The sequence below is a fragment of the Saimiri boliviensis genome, chromosome 2 (assembly GCF_048565385.1).
Source record: "Saimiri boliviensis isolate mSaiBol1 chromosome 2, mSaiBol1.pri, whole genome shotgun sequence".
Lineage (NCBI taxonomy): Eukaryota > Metazoa > Chordata > Mammalia > Primates > Cebidae > Saimiri > Saimiri boliviensis.
The window spans coordinates 12,729,496-12,754,072 of record NC_133450.1 but is presented as its reverse complement, the minus strand read 5'-3'; the positions used below and the strand labels follow the sequence as shown (position 1 = coordinate 12,754,072).

General features: G+C 40.6%; 1 protein-coding gene across 1 annotated transcript; it reads left to right on the top strand.

Moving 5' to 3' along the window:
• The first annotated feature begins 134 nt into the window (after positions 1–134).
• On the top strand, positions 135–21,738 carry RAB11A (RAB11A, member RAS oncogene family). The gene is made up of 5 exons (XM_003940877.4): positions 135–311; positions 9,481–9,676; positions 9,889–10,082; positions 11,581–11,661; positions 19,867–21,738. The coding sequence occupies exons 1-5, from the start codon at positions 272–274 to the stop codon at positions 20,004–20,006; spliced, it is 651 nt and encodes a 216-aa protein (XP_003940926.1). The 5' UTR covers positions 135–271; the 3' UTR covers positions 20,007–21,738.
• The last annotated feature ends 2,839 nt before the right edge of the window (positions 21,739–24,577 follow it).

The window sequence follows — 24,577 nt, the reverse complement described above, 5'->3', positions numbered from 1 at the left end:
TCCCCTTTGAGCTTCTTTTAGCGGCGAAACTTTAAATCCTCACGCCCTGCGACTCTCGCGCACCGCCCTTCTTGGGCTCAGGGGCGGGGCGCTGCCCCCGGAAGTACTTCCTCTTAGAGGCTGGGGCCTGCCGGAAGTGGCGCAGCGGCAGGGAGGGGCTCTTCACCCAGTCCGGCAGCTGAAGCTCGGCGTTCGGGTTACCCCTGCAGCGACGCCCCCTGGTCCCACAGATACCACAGCTGCTCCCGCCCTTTCGCTCCACGGCCGCGCAATGGGCACCCGCGACGACGAGTACGACTACCTCTTTAAAGGTGAGGCCATGGGCTCTCGCACTCTGCACAGTCCCGGCTGGGGGACCTCGGACGCTCCCGGCGGACTCGCCTGCCGGCCACCCCTGCACTGATACAGGCCTGCCTCAGCCCCTCCTTTCTGTGCGGTTCCGGCTCCTACTCAGCTCAGCGTCTTCTCCCCCGCTCAGACAGGGGTCCGCGTCACTTTCCGCTCTCTGAGCGACCTCCCCGGAGGCCCTCGCTGGCCTCAGAGCCCCTCCCTGCGTGTCCTTCCCCCGGTGAACTGCCTACTCCCACACCGTCGAATTCCTTTCCCCGGGTTCCACGGCCCCGCCACTCCTCCCACCGTCTCTCCTTTCGGGTGTAGCGCCCCCTCCCCCTCGGTGTACAACCTTCCCGGCTCGCGTCCTCTCTCGAAGCCCCTCTGACGGGTTCTTGGCTTCCCTCCTCGCCTTTCCTTCGGCGCAGACTCCCACTACAGGTCTTTTTCTTGTCTGCCCCCTTTCCCCCTTCCCTTCGGACGACCGCCCGCTCTTAGCTTCTCCCATCCCGGGTCCAGGACCCGGTAAAATCTGAGCGGGCCAGGGGCCCCCACTACCACCCTCCCCCTCCCCCCCCCTCGCCCGGCGGTTCTCGCGGTCCTTAACCTTCTCTGACCGCTCCCTCCCCCACTCACCATTTGACAACTCTTTCTCTACCTTTCCTGCCCAAATTGTGTTTAGAGCTCCCATATCTCCATTGCGACCCGGGGAGTGGGAGGGAGGGTAAGAGGGATCGCCCATCACCCACGCGCGCACTTGTCGCAGTGACCCGGCAGGCTGACATTACTTCCCACCTAGCCTTTTATTCTCTTGCCTTCCCCATCCAGTAGCACCCAACCCTGGGTAACTCTTGACTCGGTTCGCGAGAAGGGTTTGCGGATGGGTGGTGGCTGTTATCCTTGCCAGACCTGAAGGCCCGGTTCCTGAGCAGGAAAGGTTGTGCGCTGCACAAATACTAGCTTGCTTTATCTCTCTGGACTGGTTGCTTCCTGCTGCAACACTGGGAGGATCCAACAGGAAGGGAAGAGCCCTAGTTGGCCACATACCTTTCCCAAAAGGTTGGGGGTGGGAGGAAGTTGTGTACTCTCTTGGTCACATTAAATATTTGTTACAAGATACGGAAACATGTAGTGCCCTTGGATAAAACATATTGGAGGGTCGGGGGTGGTTAGAAAGAATTGCTTATTGGTTGAGTCCGGAAAGAATCCAGATAGTTTTTTTTTAAATCAGCGAAGATAAAGGGTACATTTTTCAGTGAGAAGAGAGTACAGTAGATGCTTTTTTTGTTCGGTGAATGCGCTCTCACTCTGATGCTCTTTCTCTGCTCCTGAATTGGGAAGGTAGCCATCAGTAGTGTGCCGAACAAAGATCATTAGCAGTGAGGAAGAAGCCATTGCTATTAAAGCTTTACTGTGGAGGGTGGAGTTTAAAGAGTGTTAAGCATGGTGACTGTTTCTGACTTTGCCATTGGGTGCTAAGAATGATTGACTAAACCAGGGAGGAAAGATTGCTTTCCCAGTACTTTGCAAATCTTGTTATACTAGCCTGCTGTCATACGTCCTCTTACGAACTCTTACTCCTCTGACCCAGAATATTCTATTGTATAGGGTGAACACTTTCAGTATCCACCCTCACCCCCATACTGGAAAGTACTTTGAGGGTACTTAATTCATTTTACAAATACAAAACTGAGGCCTGGATTACAAAAAGTATAATACAACATACCTTTTGCCGAAGGCATCTGAGATGATACGAAATTATTTGAGTCTCTTGAGACTTTGGGGTTAAAGGGAGGTTTGTGTTTTAAAATATGGTGTGATGGTAGTGTGCCACTGACTGCCTTTGAAGTAATTAATTCAGAACAAAATGGACCGTCAGGGTATTTCTCTTGTTTGGTTTGAACTTGACTGTTGGTTATAGAAAGTCTATTTATTTATTTATTTGAGACAGTCTCTCTCTGTCGCCAGGCACCAGGCTGGAGTGCAGTGGCGCGATCTCGGCTCACTGCAACCTCCGCCTCCCGGGTTCAAGCAATTCTCCTACCTCAGCCTCCGGAGTAGCTGAGACTACAGGTGCGCAGGACCACGCCCAGCTTTTTTTTTTTTTTTTTCTTTTTGGAGACGGAGTTTCGCTCTTGTTACCCAGGCTGGAGTGCAATGGCGCGATCTCGGCTCACCGCAACCTCCTCCTCCTGGGTTCAGGCAATTCTCCTGCCTCAACCTCCCGAGTAGCTGGGATTACAGGCACGCGCCACCGTGCCCAGCTAATGTTTTGTATTTTTAGTAAAGACGGGGTTTCACCATGTTGACCAGGATGGTCTGGATCTCTCGACCTCGTGATCCACCCGCCTCGGCCTCCCAAAGTGGTGCTGGGATTACAGGCTTGAGCCACCGCGCCGGGCCCTTTTTTTTTTTTTTTTTTTTTTTGTAGAGACAGGGTTTCACCATGTTGGCTAGGATGGTCTCGATCTCTTGACCTCGTGATCCTCCCACCTCAGCCTCCCAACTGCTGGGATTACAGGCGTGAGCCATCGCGCCCAGCTGGTCTTTTTATTGTTTAACAAAGAATGTTATGGCCGAGCGCGGTGGCTCAAGCCTGTAATCCCAGCACTTTGGGAGGCCGAGGCGGGTGGATCACGAGGTCGAGAGATCGAGACCATCCTGGTCAACATGGTGAAACCTCGTCTCTGCTAAAAATACAAAAAATTAGCTGGGCATGGTGGTGCATGCCTGTAATCCCAGCTACTCAGGAGGCCGAGGCAGGAGAATTGCCTGAACCCGGGAGGCGGAGGTTGCGGTGAGCCGAGATCGCGCCATTGCACTCCAGCCTGGGTAACAAGAGCGAAACTCCGTCTCAAAAAAAAAAAAAAAAAAAAAAAAAAGTTAAATATTCTGAATTGGCCTAAGGTTTTTCAGCTTTTTTTTCTAATCAGCTTTTTGATTAGACCATCCTTCTAACAGTGATTGAGAGCACTGAGCTTTGGAATCACGTAGACCTCGGTTTAGATTGACCTAGGTCTTAAATTTACTTTGACCTTGGGAAAGTTCCCTTTCTGAGTCTCAGATATCTCATTTATAAAAAGGAAAATACTGTACCTGCCTCTTGATTGTTGTGAGAATTAAATGAGACTGTAAACTTTTAACCGTAATAGTAATGTGAGAGAAGTTATTGTGGTTTTGTGTGTGTGTGTGTGTGTGTGTGTGTGTGTGTATGTATATGTATTTTCAAACAGGATCTCCCTCTGTCCCCCAGGCTGGAGTGCAGTGGTGCAATCAAGGCTCACTGCCAGTCTCCACCTCCCCAGGCTCAGGTGACTCTCTCACCTCTGCCTCTCTAGCTACTCCCTAGCTCCTAGGAGTAGCTGAGACTACAAGACTACACTACCACACCCAGCTAATGTTTGTTGTTGTTTGTTGTTGTTGTTGTTGTTTGGAAAGACAGGAATTTGCTTTGTTGCCCAGGCTGGTCTCACACTCCTGGACTTAAGCAGCCACCTGCCTCAGCCTCCCAGAGTGCTGAGATTACAGGCGTGAGCCAGCCTGGCCTTTGTCAGTTTTTTGAACCTTAAATGTAGGTTCAACTACAAGAGCATTTAAATATTATTAAAGAAACATAAAACCAGGAACTTCTAATGCATTTTATGTTTCCATGAGTTATGGTTTCATTTTATTGTGCATTTTGCTGTTTAAGATAGGGTGTTAAAAATTCTGCTGAGGAGGAGTTCTACTTTTTTTTTTTTTTTTTTTAAATTGAGATGGTCTTTCACTCTTGTTGCCCAGGCTGGAGTGCAGTGTTGAGATCTCGGTTCACCACAACCTCTGCTTCCTGGGTTCAAGCAAGTAGCTGGGATTATAGGCATGTACTACCACGCCCATCTAATTTTGTATTTTTAGTAGAGGCAGAATTTCTCTGTGTTGGTCAGGCTGGTCTCGAACTCCTGCCCGCCTCAGCCTCCAAAGTGCTGGAATTATAGGCATGAGCCACGCCTGGCTGGATTTCTACTTTTTTAAAGCTCTTACAGGATATGAGTCACTTTTTTTTTTTTTTTAACTTTAATGCCGATTATTTAGCCAATTTCTTATTTATGCAAGTATCTTACTTTAAAGTGAAGCAAGAGTGATTTGTATAAGAGATTTATTCACTGAGATAGACTGCAGCTGTCTCTACTTAGAAGATTTACCTAGCAAATGCAATAGTTGAGGAAATTGGAGTTCGTTTCTAACTAACCAGTTGAAAATAAAGGGATATTTTGAGTAGCATGGGATAGAGTGGTTTAAATAGGAATGTAATGTGGGGGAAGCAGGATGGTTTTCTAAATTATGTATTTGTTCTTGAATATTAACCTTTAGTTAAGCCCAATAGTGAGATTTTTCGTGGGAGGGAATTACTTGTATTTTACTTAAACTTGACTTTTTGTTTTTAAAACTTTAATTTCGTAAGTATTTACAAACAATATGGTTAAGGCCCTGTGGGACATAAGTAAGCATCAGTTATAATTTCTGTTTATAAATATTGTGTGGCAGACACCAATCCAAAGTTACATTTTCTGAAAATACCTTGTTATATAGTCTATTGCTTAAGACATTTTCTTGGCCAGGCACGGTGGCTCACGCCTGTAATCCCAGCACTTTGGGAGGCCAAGGCAGTTTGATCACAAGGTCAGGAGATCGAGACCATCCCGGTCAACATGGTGACACTCCTTCTCTACTAAAAATACAAAAATTAGCTGGGCGTGGTGGCTCACACCTGTAGTCCCAGCTACTAGGGAGGCTGAGGCAGGAGAATTGCTTGAACCTGGGAGGTGGAGGTTGTGGTGAGCCGAGATGGCGCCATTGTACTCCAGCCTGGGCAACAAGAGTGAAACTCCGTCTCAAAAAAAAAAAAAAGAAAAAAAGACATTTGCTTTTCAGTCACTTGGAGGTCAGTAGTAATTAACCATCAGCTGATTGTCAGTAGAAATTATGGTAGGAACTTTGCTGTCTTGTATCTTGGTAGTAGTTTTTCTTTAACAAGTTTTGGTTGAGCAACTCTGGATTCTGCTGAATCTGGAAAAAATTGTCTAGACTAGAGTCTTATTGTATGCAGTGTATATATATGTGTGTGTGTGTATATATATATATGTATTTGTTTTTTTAAGACAGGCTTTTCATCTGTTGCCCAGGCTGGAGTACCAGGGCACAGTCATAACCCACTGCATCCTCAAATTCTTGTGCTCAAGAAATCCTCCTGCCTGCCTCAGCCTCTCAGGTAGCTGGGACTACAAATGTGCTCCACCATGCCTGGCTAATTTTTTTTTTTTGTTTTTTTTTTAGACTATTCTACTTATAGACGTTTAAACTTTTTTTGTTTTGTTTTGTTTTGTTTTCTGTAGAGATGGGGTCTCCCAACACTGCCCAGGGTGTTCTCAAACTCCTGGGCTCAAGGGATCCTCCCACCTTGGCCTCCCAGAATGCTGAGTTTATAGGCATTAGCCACTGCACCCTGCCTTGAATGCATTGTATATTAAAAACTTTTGAGGAGGTTGGACTATGAATATAGTTGAAAGAATAGAAATGTGGGCTGGGTGTGGTGGCTCACGCCTGTAATCCAAGCACTTCGGAGGCTGAGGCGGGCGGATCACCTGAGGTCGGGAGTTCAAGACCAGCCTGACCAACATGGTGAAACCTCATCTTTAAAAAAAAAAAAAAAAAAGGAATAGAAATGTGTCCAAATTTATGAAAACCAGAATGAATATTACCAGTTATTCTTTCAGGTGATAACTTTTAGGGTTGAGGTACTGTCTTTGATTAATTGAATTTTAGTTCAGTAAATTAGTTTGCAAGAGAAAGTACCAAACAATGTGGTTGAAGAGGTAGAATTTTAATTAAACAATGGATAATTAATATGTATATTCTGCTTTTGTTCATTTGGCAGCTTGATATTTAGGTATTTGTATTTAGTATTAGGTATTTGCGATGATACTCAAATACAGCAGATGTCTAGTTAACTGTTTTTTTTTTAGACCCCACCCCTCAAGATAACTGTTGTATACTGTATAAAACATTCATGAGTTTTGAGTTATTTTCAGATTTGAGTGCTATTTTTTATAGTGTTAATATTAAGTGGCTACATTAAGAAAAAAGTTGCTGGCCGGGTGGGGTGGCTAAGGCCTGTAATCCTGGCACTTTCAGAGGCTGAGGCAGGCTGACCACAAGGTCAGGAGTTTGAGAACAGCATGATCAACATGGTGAAACTCCATCTCTACTAAAAATACAAAAATTAGCTGGGCGTGGTGGTGTGCGCCTGTAGTCCTAGCTACTCAGGAGGCTGAGGCAGGAGAATCGCTTGAACCTGGTAGGTAGAGGTTGCAGTGAGTCAAGATCTCACCATTGCACTCCAGCCTGGGCTACAGAGTGAGACTCTGACACACACATAGACACACCCCAGAAAAAAAAAAAAAAGAAAAAAGTTTCCTTACTATCTATCTTTATGATGGCATAAGGAGTTGCGATTGGTGAGATAGTGAAAATAATCATTAGTTAAGAGTGGAGGTCAAAAGGGAGGAAACCAAAACTTGAAAGTGCTGGTGTTGGCCAGCCATGGTAGCTCATGGCTGTAGTCCCAGGACTTTGGGAGGCCAAGGCAGGTGGATCTTTTGAGCCCAGGAGTTTGAGACCAGCCTGGGCAACATGGCAAAACCCTATCTCAGAAAATACAAAAAATTAGCAGAGCACGTTGGCATGTGCCTATAGTTCTAGCTACTAAGGAGGCTGTGGTGGGAGGATCTTCTGAGCCTGGGTGGTCTAGGCTGCAGTGAGCCTTGCTTGTGCTGCTGCGTGCACTCCATCCTGGGCGACAGTGAGACCGTCTCAAAAAAAAAGAAAGTGCTAGATTTTTTTATTTTTTTATTTTTGGAGACAAGTTCTAGCTCTATTATCCAGGCTAGAGTGCAGTGGCACCATCCAGGCTTACTGAAACCTCTGCCTCCCAGGCTCAAGCCATTTTCCACCTCAGCCTCCTGAGTAGTTGGAACTGGAGGCATGTACCACCATGCCCAGCTAATTTTTTTGTTTGTATTTATTTATATATTTTTTGTGTATTTAATTTTTTTTTTTTTATAAGTGACTCAAAGGCCATTTCCTTAGCAAACATCTAGGCTTTTGTACTAAGAAGCAACAGTCAGTGTATCTTGTTAATAGTAGACTATTAAACAAAATAGTAGACTATTACTGAAACTGAGATTTGTCTTCATAGCTGAACCAAGGTGGACCTTGGAAACTAATATATCAACTAACCATCCTGTTAAATTGGAAGTGCATTCTTTTGTACATATCTTTAATAACTGACATTTTCTTCTATCAAATAAAGGCATATAATGTATATGTTTGCCACAGCACCATTGACACCCTCTAGTTGACTCTCTAGTTAGAAATAACCACTCTTTGTGCTGCATTGGAGTCATTGCCTCCTGAATGATTTCTTGCTGAATCAGCTGACTGAGGAAGCCAGAAAGATACGCGTTTGATAATGTGCTCTGTCCAAGACTGTCAAAAGGCCAGCTTATATCTGCTCTTGTGGCAAAGAGGGAATGTATAATGGGCTCTCTTTGCCCTTCGTCCGGAGTGCAGTGAGGTCTCAGTTTTCTCCTTTCTTTCTACTCTTGCCACCAAATCCCGCTCCCTTTAGTAAGGAATAGTCTTATTCCTTGGCCTTATTTTTGTATGCTTGATTTTCTAGTCCTGGTGTCTAAATCAATTAGCTAGTTTGGATAGATAAGAAGTCTTAGTAGTCAAAAGTAGGAATGAGTATAATAATGTTTCCTGAAATGCTGATACAAATTTTTACAAAGGAAAAACTATCTCAGATTCTGGAAACCTGTGAACTCATTTTGAACTATAAATTCAAAATAGAAAGTAGAAAATGCATTAAAACAACTTAACTGCCTATTTGTCCATTGTATTTAAAATTCTTAAGTGTCATATCACCTTTGGTGAATAAGAATCTCCATGTATTTAGTTAGCAAATAAACTGCCTCCTTTAGAAATCACAGAAAGCAAATTCATCTAATCAAGTCCTATTTTTTAAAAAATAATGGGGTCATAAGTTAAGGTATATGCCCTCCTTGTTTTTTTTCTTTTTTCTTTTTCTTTTCTTTTTTTTTTTTTTTGAGACAGAGTGTCAGTATGGGGTCCAGGCTGGAGTGCAGTGGCAGAATCTCAGCTTACTGCAACCTCTGCTTCCTGGGTTGAAGTGATTCTCATGCCTCAGGCCCCCAAGTGGTTGGTATTACAGGCTCCCCCGCCCACCATGCCTTGGCTAAGTTTTGTATTTTTAGTGGAGATGGCCACCATGTTGGCCAGGCTGATCTTGTATCTTGGCCTCGAGCAGTCTGCCCACCTTGGCCTCCCAAAGTGTTGGTATTACAGGTGTGAGTCACCATGCCTCGCACTTGCTTTGGTTTTGATTCGCAGTATGTCAGAAGTATTAGTTAGCTTCCTAGCACCCCTGTTTATCCTTAGTGGGGTGGAGTTTTTGGCAGAGGGGGTCTTAATCTGATAAATCCAACTATTAAGGTCATTTTAGTTTCTGTGATTTGTGTGGTGAGGTTTACAAACCCTTTGCCTCATTCATTAAATGTTTTTCATTTTGCCTAGCTGAGAGTCCTGAGGTCACGTCCAGTCTTTGATGGAACTTAAGTATATTCATTTTGTCCTTACCTACCCACTAACAGCCTTTGTTGTTTTCATGTCTGATACATTTTAATACCATAAATTTTCGTTTAGTTTAGGATTTATCCTTGACGTTATCTTCTAAAGTAGTAAGATTGGCATAGCATTGATGGTAATTAATGCTTGTCATTAGTGCCAAGTGCATCTGTGATTAAAACTACATGTTTAAGACAGGGTACGGTATCAACGCTAAACAGATGATGTGTAGAAGTCATTATGCATGTAGAAACAGGCTGAAAAGAATAAGTCAGTTTTATTGATTGGTAACTGGTCACGAACATGGGCTATTCAACTCCCTGCCCCCATTCCTTCTTAAAAATCATGTATCTTATTTTTCTTGCTTTATTTACTCTGAAGCCAAACTTCATTCTGTCGAAAGCATAGTGGTATTCTGAATATGTTTGCCTCATTCATCTGACGTTAAGTTCTTTGTCTTTCCAGTTGTCCTTATTGGAGATTCTGGTGTTGGAAAGAGTAATCTCCTGTCTCGATTTACTCGAAATGAGTTCAATCTGGAAAGCAAGAGCACCATTGGAGTAGAGTTTGCAACAAGAAGCATCCAGGTTGATGGAAAAACAATAAAGGCACAGATATGGGACACAGCAGGGCAAGAGCGATACCGAGCTATAACATCAGCGTAAGTCTCCCAGTTTTTAAGTTTTGTGAAATGGGTTGCCATCAAATGAATTAGTTGACTGTTGTTTTTTTTCTTTTAAGAATTCTAGTATTAGTAATCCTTAGAAATTTATTTATGAGTATGTTTTTAAAACTCATAATCCATATTCGAGTTCTTCCTGGTGTTTGTTTCCATCTTGTGGTTTTCTGATATTAAATATGTTCTGCTTTCAGATATTACCGTGGAGCTGTAGGTGCCTTATTGGTTTATGACATTGCTAAACATCTTACATATGAAAATGTAGAGCGATGGCTGAAAGAACTGAGAGATCATGCTGATAGTAACATTGTTATCATGCTTGTGGGCAATAAGAGTGATCTACGTCACCTCAGGGCAGTTCCTACAGATGAAGCAAGAGCTTTTGCAGGTTAGTGTTAGGAATTCCATGATATTTCTTACCATTGTGTCTTGTGGTTTTGATACCTTTCCGGTGAGAGTAATAGGTTGTAATAGTTTCAGGAAGGTAAGCATGAATGCTTAGCAAGAATTGTTTTGAAAGTTTGTGATGACTGTAGCTTTTTTGCTTTGAGTCATTTAAGTACAAATATTTTGCTGCCAAAAAAATGAATATAAACGTTATATTTCCTGTCTGTTTTTCTATTATGTTCCTGTGTTTACAAAGTGGGAGTGAAAGGTAGCGGCTCAGGGAGTGTCAGGGACCAACAGGGATGCAGCTGCTTAGGAGCTATAACTTTTGGCTTCATAAAGAATTCACATCTTTTGCCCCTGTTCTGGTAGAGACAGTGTGCCAGAAGACAGCGTTGTGTGTTCGTGCCTAGTGAAAAAGTCTTACCTTTGCACTAGTACTTATGCTGTGAATAACTTTCTATAACAGTTTTTAAATTTCCCATGCAAGAATAGCTTTATTGTAAATAATATGGCTATAACATTCTGACTGAATACTGTAGCTAATGTGGTTGGTGGAGAGGATAGCAAGAGGTGGAAATAGCTGGGTATGTGATAAATTTTTACCACATTTTAGGTGGTGTCACTCATTGCTAGTGAGCAGTAGTATTTAGATGTAAAAAGTATTTAATTAAGACACCAATGACAGTTTCTCACTCTTTTTTTTTTTTTTTTGAGAGCCAAGATCTCATTCTGTCACCTAGGCTAGAATACAGTGGCACAATCAAGGCTTACTTCAGCCTTGATCTCCTGGGCTCAAGTGATCTTCTACCTCAGCCTGCCAAGTAGCTGGGATTACAGATGTGTGCCACCACACTCAGCTAACTGTTTTGTATTTTTTGTAGAGATGGGTTTTTGCCTTGTTACCCAAGCTGGTCTCAAACTCCTGGGCTCAAGCAGTCTGCCTGCCTTGGTCTGCCAAAGTGCTGGGATTATAGGAGTGAGCCACCATGCCCAGACCTCTGTTATTTTTAATCTATTGAAGTGTAAATATTAAAGTGTAAGTAGGGTTAGGCATGATGACTGATGCCTGTAATTTCATCATTTTGGGAGACTGAGGCAGGAGAAACACTTGAGGCAAGAAGTTCAAGACCAGGCTGGGCAACATAGTTTAAGTAAAGAAGTAAATAAGAGCCGGGCGTGGTGGCTCATACCTGTAATCCAAGCACTTTGGAGGCCAAGGTGGGCGGATCACCTGAGGTCGGGAGTTCAAGACCAGACTGACCAACATGGCAAAACCCTGTCTTTAAAAAAAAAAAAAAAAAAAAAAAAGTAAAAAAATAAATAAAGTGTAAATAGAATGGTGTCCTTACTGTCCCAGAAATCGAGACAGTAGATTTTAAAAAGTTCTGTTATTTTTCCTTTTGAGGATTTGCGTATATCCTATTCCTTGTTTTAAAACTTGAAGGACTGAATTTTTTTTTTTTGTCTAAGACTGATTTTTTTTTGTGTCTCCCCAGAAAAGAATGGTTTATCATTCATTGAGACTTCTGCTCTAGACTCTACAAATGTAGAAGCTGCTTTTCAGACAATTTTAACAGGTAAGACTTGTATTTCAGATTACACCAGTAGGAACTGGAAATTTTTGGAAGGTAATTTAAACAAACTTATCAGTAACTGAACTATATATTAGCTGAAAATGATGATCATTTGAGAGCTGCTCTAGCAAAAGCTGTTTAGAGTTCAAAATTACAACCCTTGCTCATTGAGCTTCAGTTGTCCTAATTCATCTGATTTATAGTGGGAAAAATATTTTGAACATAATTCATTCACTTCCATTATTACTTCAGTCCAGGTATTCCATTGTTCGTGGTCACAAACATAAAGTAATGTTTAAATGTACTTTTATAAAGTATATATTGAGATCTCAGCTATAGAAAGATATAAATGCCCCTTGAAATTCAGTAAAGAAAAAGCTAGCGAAAAAACATTGTAAAAAATTTTAGTGACAAAATTCTCTCATGATATATTATAGAAGAAAGGTATCACTTGCCTCTTCTATATTGGATCATGGGAGATAATTGGTAGATAAAAGCAGCCAATGATGATGATAATGATGATGATGATGATGATTTTTTTTTGAGACAGAGTTTCGCTCTTGTTACCCAGGCTGGAGTGCAATGGCGCGATCTCGGCTCACCGCAACCTCCGCCTCTTGGGTTCAGGCAGTTCTCCTGCCTCAGCCTCCTGAGTAGCTGGGATTACAGGCACGAGCCACCATGCCCAGCTAATTTTTTGTGTTTTTAGTAGAGACGGGGTTTCACCATGTTGACCAGGATGGTCTCAATCTCTTGACCTCGTGATCCACCCGCCTCGGCCTCCCAAAGTGCTGGGATTACAGGCTTGAGCCACTGCGCCCGGCCCCCAATGATTATTACATACAGAAAAGTTTAAAAAAAGTAGTGGGAAAAAGAGAGAATTCATGCTGTTTTGGAATGTGAACGACTAGGTCAGCCTCAGAGATAAGAAGTGTTCATTCATATTTATTCTGACACTATTAGAATAACCAGATTATTAGTAAGATTAGTCTTAATCTAATGAGTACTTTGATGGGTTGTTTTTAAATACTTTAAAATTGTTTATTTTAAGAACTCATGATTTAAATTGTGGTCTTAATATATAGTACAGTTTTACATGGCCTTGTTCTAAAAAGTCTATATGGAGATGTGGTTAAATGAGTTTACAATTATAATGTAACAAGTTTTGATTTATTGTTTGTATGCAGCCCCTGTATTAGAGATTAACAGATTTTAACTTTAACATACTATCTTCTTCTTTTTTTTTTTTTTTTTTTTTTAAGACGGAGTTTCGCTCTTGTTACCCAGGCTGGAGTGCAATGGCACGATCTCGGCTCACGGCAGCCTCTGCCTCCTGGGTTCAGGCAATTCTCCTGCCTCAGCCTCTTGAGTAGCTGGGATTACAGGCATGCGCCACCATGCCCAGCTAATTTTTTGTATTTTAAGTAGAAACGGGGTTTCACCATGTTGACCAGGATGGTCTCAATCTCTTGACCTCGTGATCCACCCGCCTCGGCCTCCCAAAGTGCTGGGATTACAGGCTTGAGCCACCGCACCCAGCTTTTTTTTTTTTTTTTTTTTTTTTTTTTTTTTTTTGAGATGAAGCTTTGCTCTTGTTGGCTGGAGTGCATTGGTGTGATCTTAGCTCACTGCAACCTCCGCCTCCCAGGCTGAGGCGATTCTCCTGCCTTGGCCTCCTGAGTATCTGGGATTACAGACGCCTGCTACCATGTCCAGCTAATTTTTTTGTATTTTTTCGTGGAGATGGGATTTTACCATGTTGACCATGGCTGCTCTTGAACTACTAACCTCAGGTGATCCACCCACCTTCGGCCTCCCAAAGTGCTGGTATTACAGGCATGAGCCACCATGCCTGGCCACTGATGGTATTTTTTTTTTTAGGGGTAGTTTACTAGTATGAGAGTGAGACTGGTAGATTGCTCAGCCTCTGAATTTCACTGCTGCTTTGTCTTTTCTCCTTAAGTTCACTAAAGGGTGTTTTTAATGCATACCTTTTACTTTTTTTCTTTTAATTTTGCATTTTGACAGTTTCAAATTTAAAGAGGTTGAAATAATAGTATAAAGAATGCGCAAATTGGATTCACCCATATTCCTCAAATGTTAATATTTTACCACATCTGCTTTATCCTTTTCTCTCTCTTCTCTCTAAATATATATATATATATATATATATATATATATTTATTTATAAGTGGTAGACATGATGCCTCTCATCTTTGAGTACTTTTCAGTGTATATTTTGTAAAAACAAGGACAATCTCTTGTATAATTACCAAGATCAGAGAGATAATAGTGTCACATCAGTGTTTAATTACAGACCTTATTCAGATTTTGCCAGTTGTTCCAATCATACCCTTATTAGCCAAAGAAAGCTCAAGATCAGATCATTGCATTTCATTCAGGGGTCATATCTCTTTAGTCTCCTCTAATCTGGAATAGTTCCTCAATCTTTTGTTTATTGACCTTGACATTTTTGAAGGGTAGAGTCCAGTTATTTTGTTGTGTACCTCAGTTTAGGTTTATCTTATGTTTCTTTATGATTAAACTCAGGTGATACACTTTTCACTGAAACCACAGAAGTGTTCTCAGGGCACCGTAATAGGAGGTTTGTGATAATGGGACGTCTTATTAATTACTAGTGATGTTAACTTTGACTACTTGATTAAGTTAATATCTGCTAGGTTTTTCCACATAATTAATATGTCCAGGATATCTTTTTAGTGTGAAGACTAAATTCTTTTTTTTAATCCCTGAGTCGTGCTCTGTCAACCCAGGCAGGAGTGCAGTGGTGTGATCTTGGCTCACTGCAACCTCTACCTCCCAGATTCAAGCAATTCTCCTGTCTCAGCCCCCCAATAGCTGGGAGCATAGGCCTGAGCCACAATGCCCTACTAATTTTGTATCTTAAGTAGAGATGGCTTTTCACCATGTTGGCCAAGCTCGTCTCTTAACTCCTGACCTCTCGTGATCTGCCTGCCTCAGCCTCCCAAAGTGCTGAGATTACAGGCAAGAGCCCGGAGCCTGTCCTTATCTAGTTTTGGTATGTCAGAAACTTTCCATGACAAAAAGTTAAATAAAAAGACATGTATTAACTGAATCACTACTTTTTTTTCCAAATTAAGAAATAATTTTTCAGAGGTTGAAAAACAGTAAACTCTAGTCAACTGAATATGTAAACTAACAAAAACAAACAGCAACTGTTTCTTATACTCTTTTGGGGGAGGAGGGGAGTGGCTAAAATTTTTGTCTGAGAAGGTTGACAGTGGTTCAGATGTGAAGAGACATTAAGGAAAAACAACTAGAATACAATATAAGACAGGCTACTAAAATTAAAAAAGGGATATGAAATCTTTATTTAGATTCCTTTCAGTGGAAAAGGATGGGATGGGAGTGTGCCAAGGGTAAAGAAAAGGATTTACCCTTCAGTCATTAAATCAGATGAGTGGCTAAGGAATAAAGATAATTATTATTATTTTTTATTTTTTAAAGATGGGGTTTCACCATGATGGTCAGGCTGGTCTTGAACTCTTGACCTCAGGTGATCCACCCCCCTTGGCCTCCCAAAGTGCTAGGATTACAGGCATGAGCCAACCTCGCCCTGCCAGATAATTATCTTTTTTTGTGAGGTTGAATTCTTTTTTTTTTTTTGAGATGGAGTTTCACTCTTGTTACCCAGGCTGGAGTGCAATGGCGCGATCTCGGCTCACCGCAGCCTCCGCCTCCTGGGTTCAGGCAATTCTCCTGCCTCAGCCTCCTGAGTAGCTGGGATTACAGGCACGTGCCACCATGCCCAGCTAACTTTTTGTATTTTTAGTAGAGACGGGGTTTCACCATGTTGACCAGGATGGTCTCAATCTCTTGACCTCGTGATCCACCCGCCTGGCCTCCCAAAGTGCTGGGATTACAGGCTTGAGCCACCGCACCCAGCCTCAGATAATTATCTTTAAGCTTCCTCTCTAATCTCAAACCGGGAGGCTCTTCTTTTTCAAGTGTAAATTATGTGTGTAGATTAAGATGAAATATGTGACCCACTGTAAGTTTTACCTTTTTTTATAAATTATTTTGAAAATTAAGTTAGGGGAACCAAAACAAAAACAAAATTAATGTTCTTACATAAAAAACAAATATAGGTAATACTGGAAGAGAGGGAAAAGCAGACTTCTCAAAGAACATAGAGAAGTAAATAATTAAAGAGATCTCATTACAAATCAAGAAATTTGAGCAGTGTTGGTGTCTACAAATACAGCATACTGTTTTTCAGAAATGGATTACTGCTGCATTTATTCCAGTTACCAAAAAGGAGGATGTCTGCTAATAAAAATGCCTCTGAAGCAATAAAGAGTGATTGGCTTTAAGAGGTTCCTGAAGTAATTTACTTACAGAGTCCCTTGTGGCTAGGAGTGTCATTAAAAAACAAAAAAACAAAAAAACCAAAAACCGATAAGAAAGTAGGAAGCAGGTAACTTCTAGCTATCTGATTAGAGAAGGTTATTTCATTGGGACTTTTGTGGGGGAGGTGGGTAGGAACTTGCTAAACTAGATCTATTTCCTTCTTTCAAAGGCATATTCTCCTTTAGAACCAAATAAATATAACAATTCCTATGCAGTTCTCCCCTCCACTCCCCGAACCCCCACCTTTTTTTGGGAGAGAGAGTCTCTCTCTGTTGCCCAGGCTGGAGTGCAGTGGTGTGATCTCAGCTCACTGCAACCTCTGCCTCCCAGGTTCAAGCAGTTCTCCTGCCTCAGCCTCCCAAGTAGCTGGGACTACAGGCGCATGCCACCACATCCAGCAATTTTTTGTATTTTAATAGAGAAGGGGTTTCACCTTGTTGCCCAGGCTGGTCTCAAACCCTTGAGCTCAGGCAATCTTCCTACCTTGGGCTCCCAAAGTGTAAGGATTACAGATGTGAGCTATGGCGCCTGGCCTTTTAAGAGGTACAAAGAATAGGTAAAAGGAAGAAAAATAATCATGCTTTATCAATCTTTTATCATTTAATTTCTCTTGTAGGAGATCTAAATTAAAGTAAAATAGTAATATCAGATGGCTTTAAATATAATGAGGTAAGCTTTATTAGCTTTATTTAGCTAAATAAAAAGGACAGGCTGGCATGGTGGCTCACGCTTGTAATTTGAGCACTTTGGGAGGCCAGGGCGGGCGGATCACCTGAGGTCAGGAGTTCAAGCCTGGCCAACATGGGAAATCCTGTCTCTACTAAAAAAAAAAAAAAATTAGTTAGGCATGGTGGCCGGCACCTGTAATGCAGCCACTTGGGACGCTGAGGCTAGCGAATCGCTTGACCCAGGAGGTGGAAGTTGCAGTGACTGGAGATTGTACCATTGCACTCCTGCCTGGGTGATGAGTGAAACTCCGGTCTCAAAAATAAATAAGCAAAATAAAAATAAGAAAAGGACATTTGCCTGTTTCTACAGTAATGGAAGTGTGGATCCAGTTGCAAAGTAATTCTAAGGCAGTTAAATGCAACTGTTCCAAATTAGGTAACAAGAGTGAAAATTTTGCAGTCTCTCCAAAAATTGTGAAATCAGCAGAGGCCTAAGATATTCCATTACAGCCTAAGGTGGACTTGTCAGATCTCTTGAAACACAGTTCACCATGTAAGTTTCTCTTTTATTGAGGCAGGGTCTCCCTCTGTTGTCCAGGATCGAGTATAGTGGTGCTATCACAGCATACTGCAGCCTCACCTCCTGGGCTCAAGTGATCATCCCACCTTAGCCTCCCAAGTAACTGGGCCTATAGGTGTGCCACCATGTCCAGCTGATTTTTAAACTTTTTATAGACACAGGGTCTTGCCATGTTACCCAGGCTGGTGTCGAACACCTGGGCTCAAAGGAATTCTCCCGCACCAGCCTCCCAAAGTGCTGTAGGATTATAGGTGTGAGCCCCTGAGCCTGACCCATGTAAGCTGCTTGAAGGTAAAAAAATACTCTCATTTAATAAACTGATATGTATCTAAAGTATTGCCACTTGCCAAGAACAAAGCTACAACTACACCTAATTAAAAGATTCTCGCCGGGCGCGTTGGCTCAAGCCTGTAATCCCAGCACTTTGGGAGGCCGAGGCGGGTAGATCACAAGGTCAAGAGATTGAGACCATCCTGGTCAACATGGTGAAACCCCATCTCTACTTAAAATACAAAAAACTAGCTGGGTATGGTGGCACGTACCTGTAATCCCAGCTACTCAGGAGGCTGAGGCAGGAGAATTGCCTGAACCCAGGAGGCGGAGGTTGTGGTGAGCCGAGACCGCGCCATTGCACTCCAGCCTGGGTAACAAGAGCGAAACTCTGTCTCAAAAAAAAAAAAAAGATTCTCACTACTCTAATAAAATTAATACCTGAAAACTTTAGCCCCACTGTACAGAGTATATATGCTAAGTCAGGTAAAATAAATGGGCGCTGTGGCTTATGCCTGTAATCCCAGCACTCTCAAGGCCAAAGCAGGTGGATCACAAGGTCAAGAGATAGAGACCATCCTGGCCAACATGGTTAAACCTTGTCTTTACTAAAAATAACAAAAAATTAGCTGGGTGTGGTAGCACAGGCCTGTAGTCCCAAGGTACTCTGGAGGCTAAGGCAGAAGAATCACTTGAACCTGGGAAGCAGAGGTTACAGGGACCCAAGATTGTGCCACTGCACTCCAGCCTGGCAACTAAGTGAGACTGTTATCTCTTTCATTTTTTAAAAAATTTTTTCTTTGTGGTCCCATTCTTTTCTAAGAGACTCTGTCTCAAAAAAAAAAAAACAAAAAACAAGCAAAAAAACCAAAAAAGCTTTCAACTACACAATTAAGAATTTAGGCTGGGTGCCCGTAATTGCAGCACTTTGGGAGGCCCAGGTGTGTGGATCACCTGAGGTCGGGAGTTCAAGACCAGCCTGGCCAACATGGTGAAACCCCATCTCTACTAAAAATACACAAATTAGCCAGGCGTGGTGGCATGCAGCTGTAATCCCAGCTACTTGAGAAGTGGAGGCAGGAGAATCACTTGAACCTGGGAGGCGGACGTTGCAGTGAACCAATATCACACCACTGCATTCCAGCCTGGGTGACAGAGCAAGACTCTGTCTCAAAAAGAAAAAAAAAACCAAAACGCAAAAGCAGAATAGTATCATGAAATCCCATGTAGCCATCAACAACCACCAGCTTATGAGCCAGTCTTTCCTCTACCTCCTTCATCCATTACTTTGAAACAAATCCCAGCTATTACTTCATTTCATTTGTAGACATTTTAGGATGTATATCTAAAATATTAGAATGTAAACTCATAACAAAACCACTTAAAAATTGGCAATAAAAACTAAAAAAAAAAATAAAAAAAAGAAAAATTGGCAGTAATTCCTTATCCTATTATCTAAGCAGTATTAAAATTTCCTGTATCAATTTTTTTTCCAGTTCAAATTAGCATCCAAATAATATTCATTTATTGCAGGTGGTTGATATGTTCTCAGAGCAGTTTGAAAATATGCATCTTTCTCTTTTTTCTCTATAACTTTAAAAGATTTTCAAGTATTACAGAATCAATACAGTGGACACTATTGAATCTCCCTCTGGAATCAATTGTTAACATTTTGCCACATTTTTTAATCTTTATGTATGTATATACTTTTTCTCCCCTTAGTCAGTCTTTGAAAGTAAATTGTAGACAATGTGGCACTTTGCTACTAAATACTTAAACATTTTATCTCTTAAGAACAAGGTATTCTCAGTGGGCGTGGTAGTTTGGGAGGCAGAGGTGGGTGGATCAGCATGGCCAACATGGTGAAATCCCGTCTCTACTAAAAATACAAAAATTAGCCGGGTGTAGTGGCACAGGCCTGTAGTCCCAGCTACTCGGGAGGCTGAAGCAGGAGAATCCCTTGAACCTAGGAGGTGGCCTCTGCTCACCTTGGCCTCCCAAAGTGCTGGGATTACAGGTGTGAGCTACCACAGCCCAGCCTGGTTTACTCCTTTAAACAAAGATTTGACTGGGTGAACCTTTCCCTCTGAAATGGAAAAATCTTTTCTTACCCCAAGGTCAATTGTTAAAATAAGGGGTTGACTGTAATCAGTGGCTGTTTGAAAATAAAACTTTATGTATTCTCTGTTTAATTTCCTTATGGTCTTTGATGCAAGTTTATCTCCTACCTCTACATATTTTTTATCCCTATTGATAGGTTTATTCACACTAAGTCTTGTCCTTTCTTTTCTCCTTCAGAGATTTACCGCATTGTTTCTCAGAAGCAAATGTCAGACAGACGGGAAAATGACATGTCTCCAAGCAACAATGTCGTTCCTATTCATGTTCCACCAACCACTGAAAACAAGCCAAAGGTGCAGTGCTGTCAGAACATCTAAGGCATTTCTCTTCTCCCTTAGAAGGCTGTGTATAGTCCATTTCCCAGGTCTGAGATTTAAATATATTTGTAATTCCTGTGTCCCTTTTGTGTTTTATTACTCCCTACTTACGAATTTTTCCATGTCTTAAGTCTTTTGATTTTAGCTTTATAAAATCATCCACTTGTCCCGAATGACTGCAGCTTTTTTTTCATGCTATGGCTTCACTAGCCTTAGTTTAATAAACTGAATGTTTGGATTCCTCAATTATTGTTTACTTTTCATCATGGAAGCCTGTCATTGTAGGACATAATAGAACTTGATCACTTGAAGCTCAGACCTATTGGTCTTGATCAAATCAAACTCAGAAGACCTTAGAAATAAGCTACCGTTTTGCCACAGAGCAGCTTATAGGTAATACACTCTTCTCTCAGTGCAGTGTATATTTCTACAAATCTAAGAATTGCCCTATAAACATAGCAGGATTTTGAGAGCTTGACAATTTTCCATTATTCTGGACGTCAATTTCTAAAATGCCTTAATGGGTTTATGTAGTTGAGTAAATTTTGTTTTAAATTTTTGTAAGCATCAAAGCTGATTAGAGAAGGGGGCACTTTTTCTGGAGAAGAATTCTCTTAATAAACACAAGATTGTTATGGTTTCATTAGTAATATGGTTATGGGGCCATAAGTTAAACAGTGCTGCCTGTCAGGCTGTGAACTGGAGAGGCTTGTGGAATTCCATCTCAGGTGCCTCTGTTGCAATGATCAGGCAGCCCAGAACATTTAAATGATCTATAATAATTTCCAAGCAGTAGATTGTGTGGCATTTTATTGCTCAGGCAATAACTGGTTTAATGCTGGTAGTATCAAAATTTGAAGTGTTAATTTTGTCTTAAAACCTTCCAGTAAGTGAATTGCAACCTAGTTTTATCACCATATCCACCAGCAGGCATGGATAATTACTTTAACAATGCTAATATTTTGAGTTTTGCAGTATATTATGGAATATAGTCCAGTTAAATCTTTGGTTTCAGTATGTCTAAAGAATACAGTGAGAGGTTAATTTCTGCTCAAGTGGTACCACTTAAAGGCATGTATTCTTTTAGTGTGTAAAATGAAATAGTACCTTGAGTTTAAATAGAATGCATTTAGGCATTGTAGAGACCTGAAATAGTTTTCTTCCACTACATTGTTGAAATCAATGAAGCAATTAGTTTCTCATTCAGAAATGTGCGCACTAATATTTAGTTTTGCTTTCTCGTGGATAATATTAAGCACTTACTCTGCAGTTTTCTGGAAGTTGTGTCAACTGCAGTGATACTATTCAGGATGGTGGGAAGGGAAATCCCCAAAAATATGTATGTGTGGGCTTGCTTAGATTACTATATTTCATAGTTAATCTTTTGTCTTTTGCGGTGCTCATGATGTGTGGGGCACACGGAAGGCATTGCTATAGTCAGTCATTTTGGTTTTCTTCTATAGCCATTTTATTTTAGTGTGTTGGTTATGAAGATAATATCTATTTGTAAATTGCTACTTTGTATTTTATGCATGCTCTGTAATTTGATTTTTTTTTTTTTTTTAGTAATTGATTTGGAATATATTCACATTCTAATAAACAGTTATAGGGGGATTATTTCTAATGTTGTCAGATTACATTTTTCCTTTGAGTGCTTTGGATGCAGCGTGGAATCCTGATGTAAAAGCATAGGTTCTTGCATTACTGAGTAAACATTGAATTGAGAGCATCAGTGTGTGAATTCAGCTTTGATTTTAGACTTGCAGTTCAATTATGCTTTTCTTGGAAAAAGTATGTTCCAAAACATTAGGAAAGTAGTGTGTACTTACATATATAACAGTGTCACCAGGCCCAGGAAAATAATCCATCTCCATTTTATTGAAAGTTGGTGGTAAATATTTTTACAAAGAAAAAAGAAAAACTAAATAGTGAATTGAGAATGAATAAAATAACTTAGAATTTTTACCCCAGTGTAGACTTAAATGTTGCCTTGGGTATGGTTGGATCTTGGGAGAATTCCAAGAAATACTAAGTATTAGAAAATGACTTCAATTGCATTTCAACAAGTATCTTTATTCTGAGTAGTATCTTAGGAGACAAACTGTCTCAAGCAAGAAACAAAAAATTTTAAAATATTATCACAATTCAGGGCTTAAGGCAATTTAGAAGTATTTTGCTACTTAACCTTGATTTTCAATTATTTAACTTTGAATTTTTTTTAACCTTTTATGTAGTCTTCTGAAAAGTCAGCTATGGTGCCTTGATTTAATCTTAAGTCATTGTTCTCAAATGCTGTGATTTCTCTTTAATAGTAGTTGTCATTATGTAAGGGTCAGTTATTAGCCATTGCATTGAATATGCTAAATTGTAATTATAAGAAGAGGTGCCAGCTAGTGACCTTGCATCAGTGATCTTTTAAGTTCTGAAGGGTTCTGCAGAAAGTTAGACTTCGTGAGTTTGGATTGCCCGTCAGAGCTAGCCACATGTCTTTGATCATTGAGAAAATGAGTATCTTAATTTTTGTCTTTGCTGACTTGTATTTATAAAATACAAATGCTTTCAGTGGTTTGAGCTATTGTGGTAATCGCTTCTGTCTACCTTAGAGAAGAAGCTGTATTATTTAGACAGTTTTGGCCAATACCAGAAGTAAAAGAATTCAAAGGCTGGGTGGATAATTAACAATTTATTCTAACCTGTTAGGTTTCAATTTTGGGGGCTTTGTTTTAACAGGAAAAAATATAAATTGATTTTCTGATGTTTCACAGATAAACCTGGAAAAAAAGTTAAAAAATGAATTTTTTAGGGAAAGGTTATGTATGGCTTCCATTTGCTGTGTAAAAAAATGAACAAAGATTGTGGAAGGATCCTCTTCCACCACATCATTTAATGGGTTAGCGGAAGAGTCAGAGAGCTATGACATTAGCGCCAGAGAGACTTTTCTCCTGGTTGGGCGGTGCTGGTGCCACACTGCTCTCTGGGATTTGACAGGTGTTTCCTGCTCACCTTATACAATAGGCCAAATAAACTGGAGTTGTCATTCTAATGTTTTAAAGAATGATTGGGTTTCCCCAAACTGTAGGAGGTTGATGGTAACCGTAAAGTGATACAAAAGGCTAATGTCATTAAAAGTTATGTAAGGGAGATGATTAGGCTGAGAATCAGTATAATTGAGAGTATCTATTCTCCTGAAAAGTGAATTGGAGAATAAAGAATATTTAAAAGGATGTTGTATACTAGGTAATATACTAGCATATATTAGAAAATATGGTAAACTGTGTGGGTTAAAAGAGTGAAAGTAGCTGGTATAATATAGCACTGGACTGAGTAATGAAGAGTTTCTAGTCATGGCTCTTGTGGTCGTTTCATTTCTGAGCCTCATTCTTCCAACTAATGAGGGTACCAAATAGATAAATTCTGGGGTTCATCCCAACTCTAACTCTCTAATTCTGTGAATGAGCGCTCTCTCTTCTATTAAAGCCAAATTATTAACATTCTAACTCAAGTTTACTTTTTTTTTCTTTTTTCTTTTTTTTTGTTACTCAAGTTTAAATTTAATAGAGAAGTCAAAATGAAGTATACACTTTGTAGAATGTTTTTGGTCTTATCACAATAACTTGATTTAAATGCTACCTTTATTTCCATGTTTACTCCATTAAATAAGATGAAAGCTTTCAGAACATTTATTTGCAAAATGACTGTCAGTATCAACCATATGCATCAAAGTACTGTATGTGCTGATGGGGAGGAGCACTTGATGGGCTGCTTGTTTTATGGCTTTGCTGTTAAAAAAAACCTGCTGACTTTTAATATGTACTTTAAAATATACTCATGTCTGGGAGAGAACTTTTAAAAACATCTTGTGTTTAATTTTTAAAAAATTATTTCTTTAATAGAAATCTACAAGAAGGTAGATCAATTCTCAAGGCTAGCTATCCAGTAGAACCAATGATTAAATCCAAGTGTGTAGGTTTATGTGTGCATGTACATGATATACATGGTATTTTTGGGTTGTTGATATAGTGATCTAATTATTAATAGTCTAAACATTATTTGAATTCAATTCTTTGACATTTATTAATTATAGGATTGATAGTTCCTGACACAGGTGTGAGCACAAAATGTTATGTGTATTGGCTAACTGCTCTGTTACCAGTGCCAGGGATGGTAGTGAGAATTAGCAGCCAACAGGATTCCTTTACTATGATTGAGTTGGTGGAACTTAACCTTGCTCCAAACCACATAGACTCTGGTCTTTTTAACTCCTATCCCAATGAGTAAATGTACTATTTTTAGCACCTATTCCCCTGTAGATAACCTCTTAATCTCTCAGCATACCATTTTCTCAGGAATCTCTAGGGAAGTGATACCGTTCCTTGTCATATCTTTTAAGAAGTTGCTGAGCATTGTATTAGCCTCTGTGCCAAAGTCTTTCATCATATAGGCTGAAGAATACTGCAGAAGAAGTTCATGTCTGAGACAGGACAGTCTGAGAAGCCCTAAGAAGCAACACTTTCCATAGGGTACCTCTGATGTGAAACTAATTCTAGAGGAGGCAGTTAGGTCCTCAGTTA

Bases quoted from the DNA above. Each gene is read 5' to 3' on its own strand.
- RAB11A (XM_003940877.4), top strand. From the start codon at position 272: ATGGGCACCCGCGACGACGAGTACGACTACCTCTTTAAAG. The intron at 312-9,480 runs GTGAGGCCATGG...TTGTCTTTCCAG, and splicing joins GTACGACTACCTCTTTAAAG to TTGTCCTTATTGGAGATTCT. The intron at 9,677-9,888 runs GTAAGTCTCCCA...TTCTGCTTTCAG, and splicing joins TACCGAGCTATAACATCAGC to ATATTACCGTGGAGCTGTAG.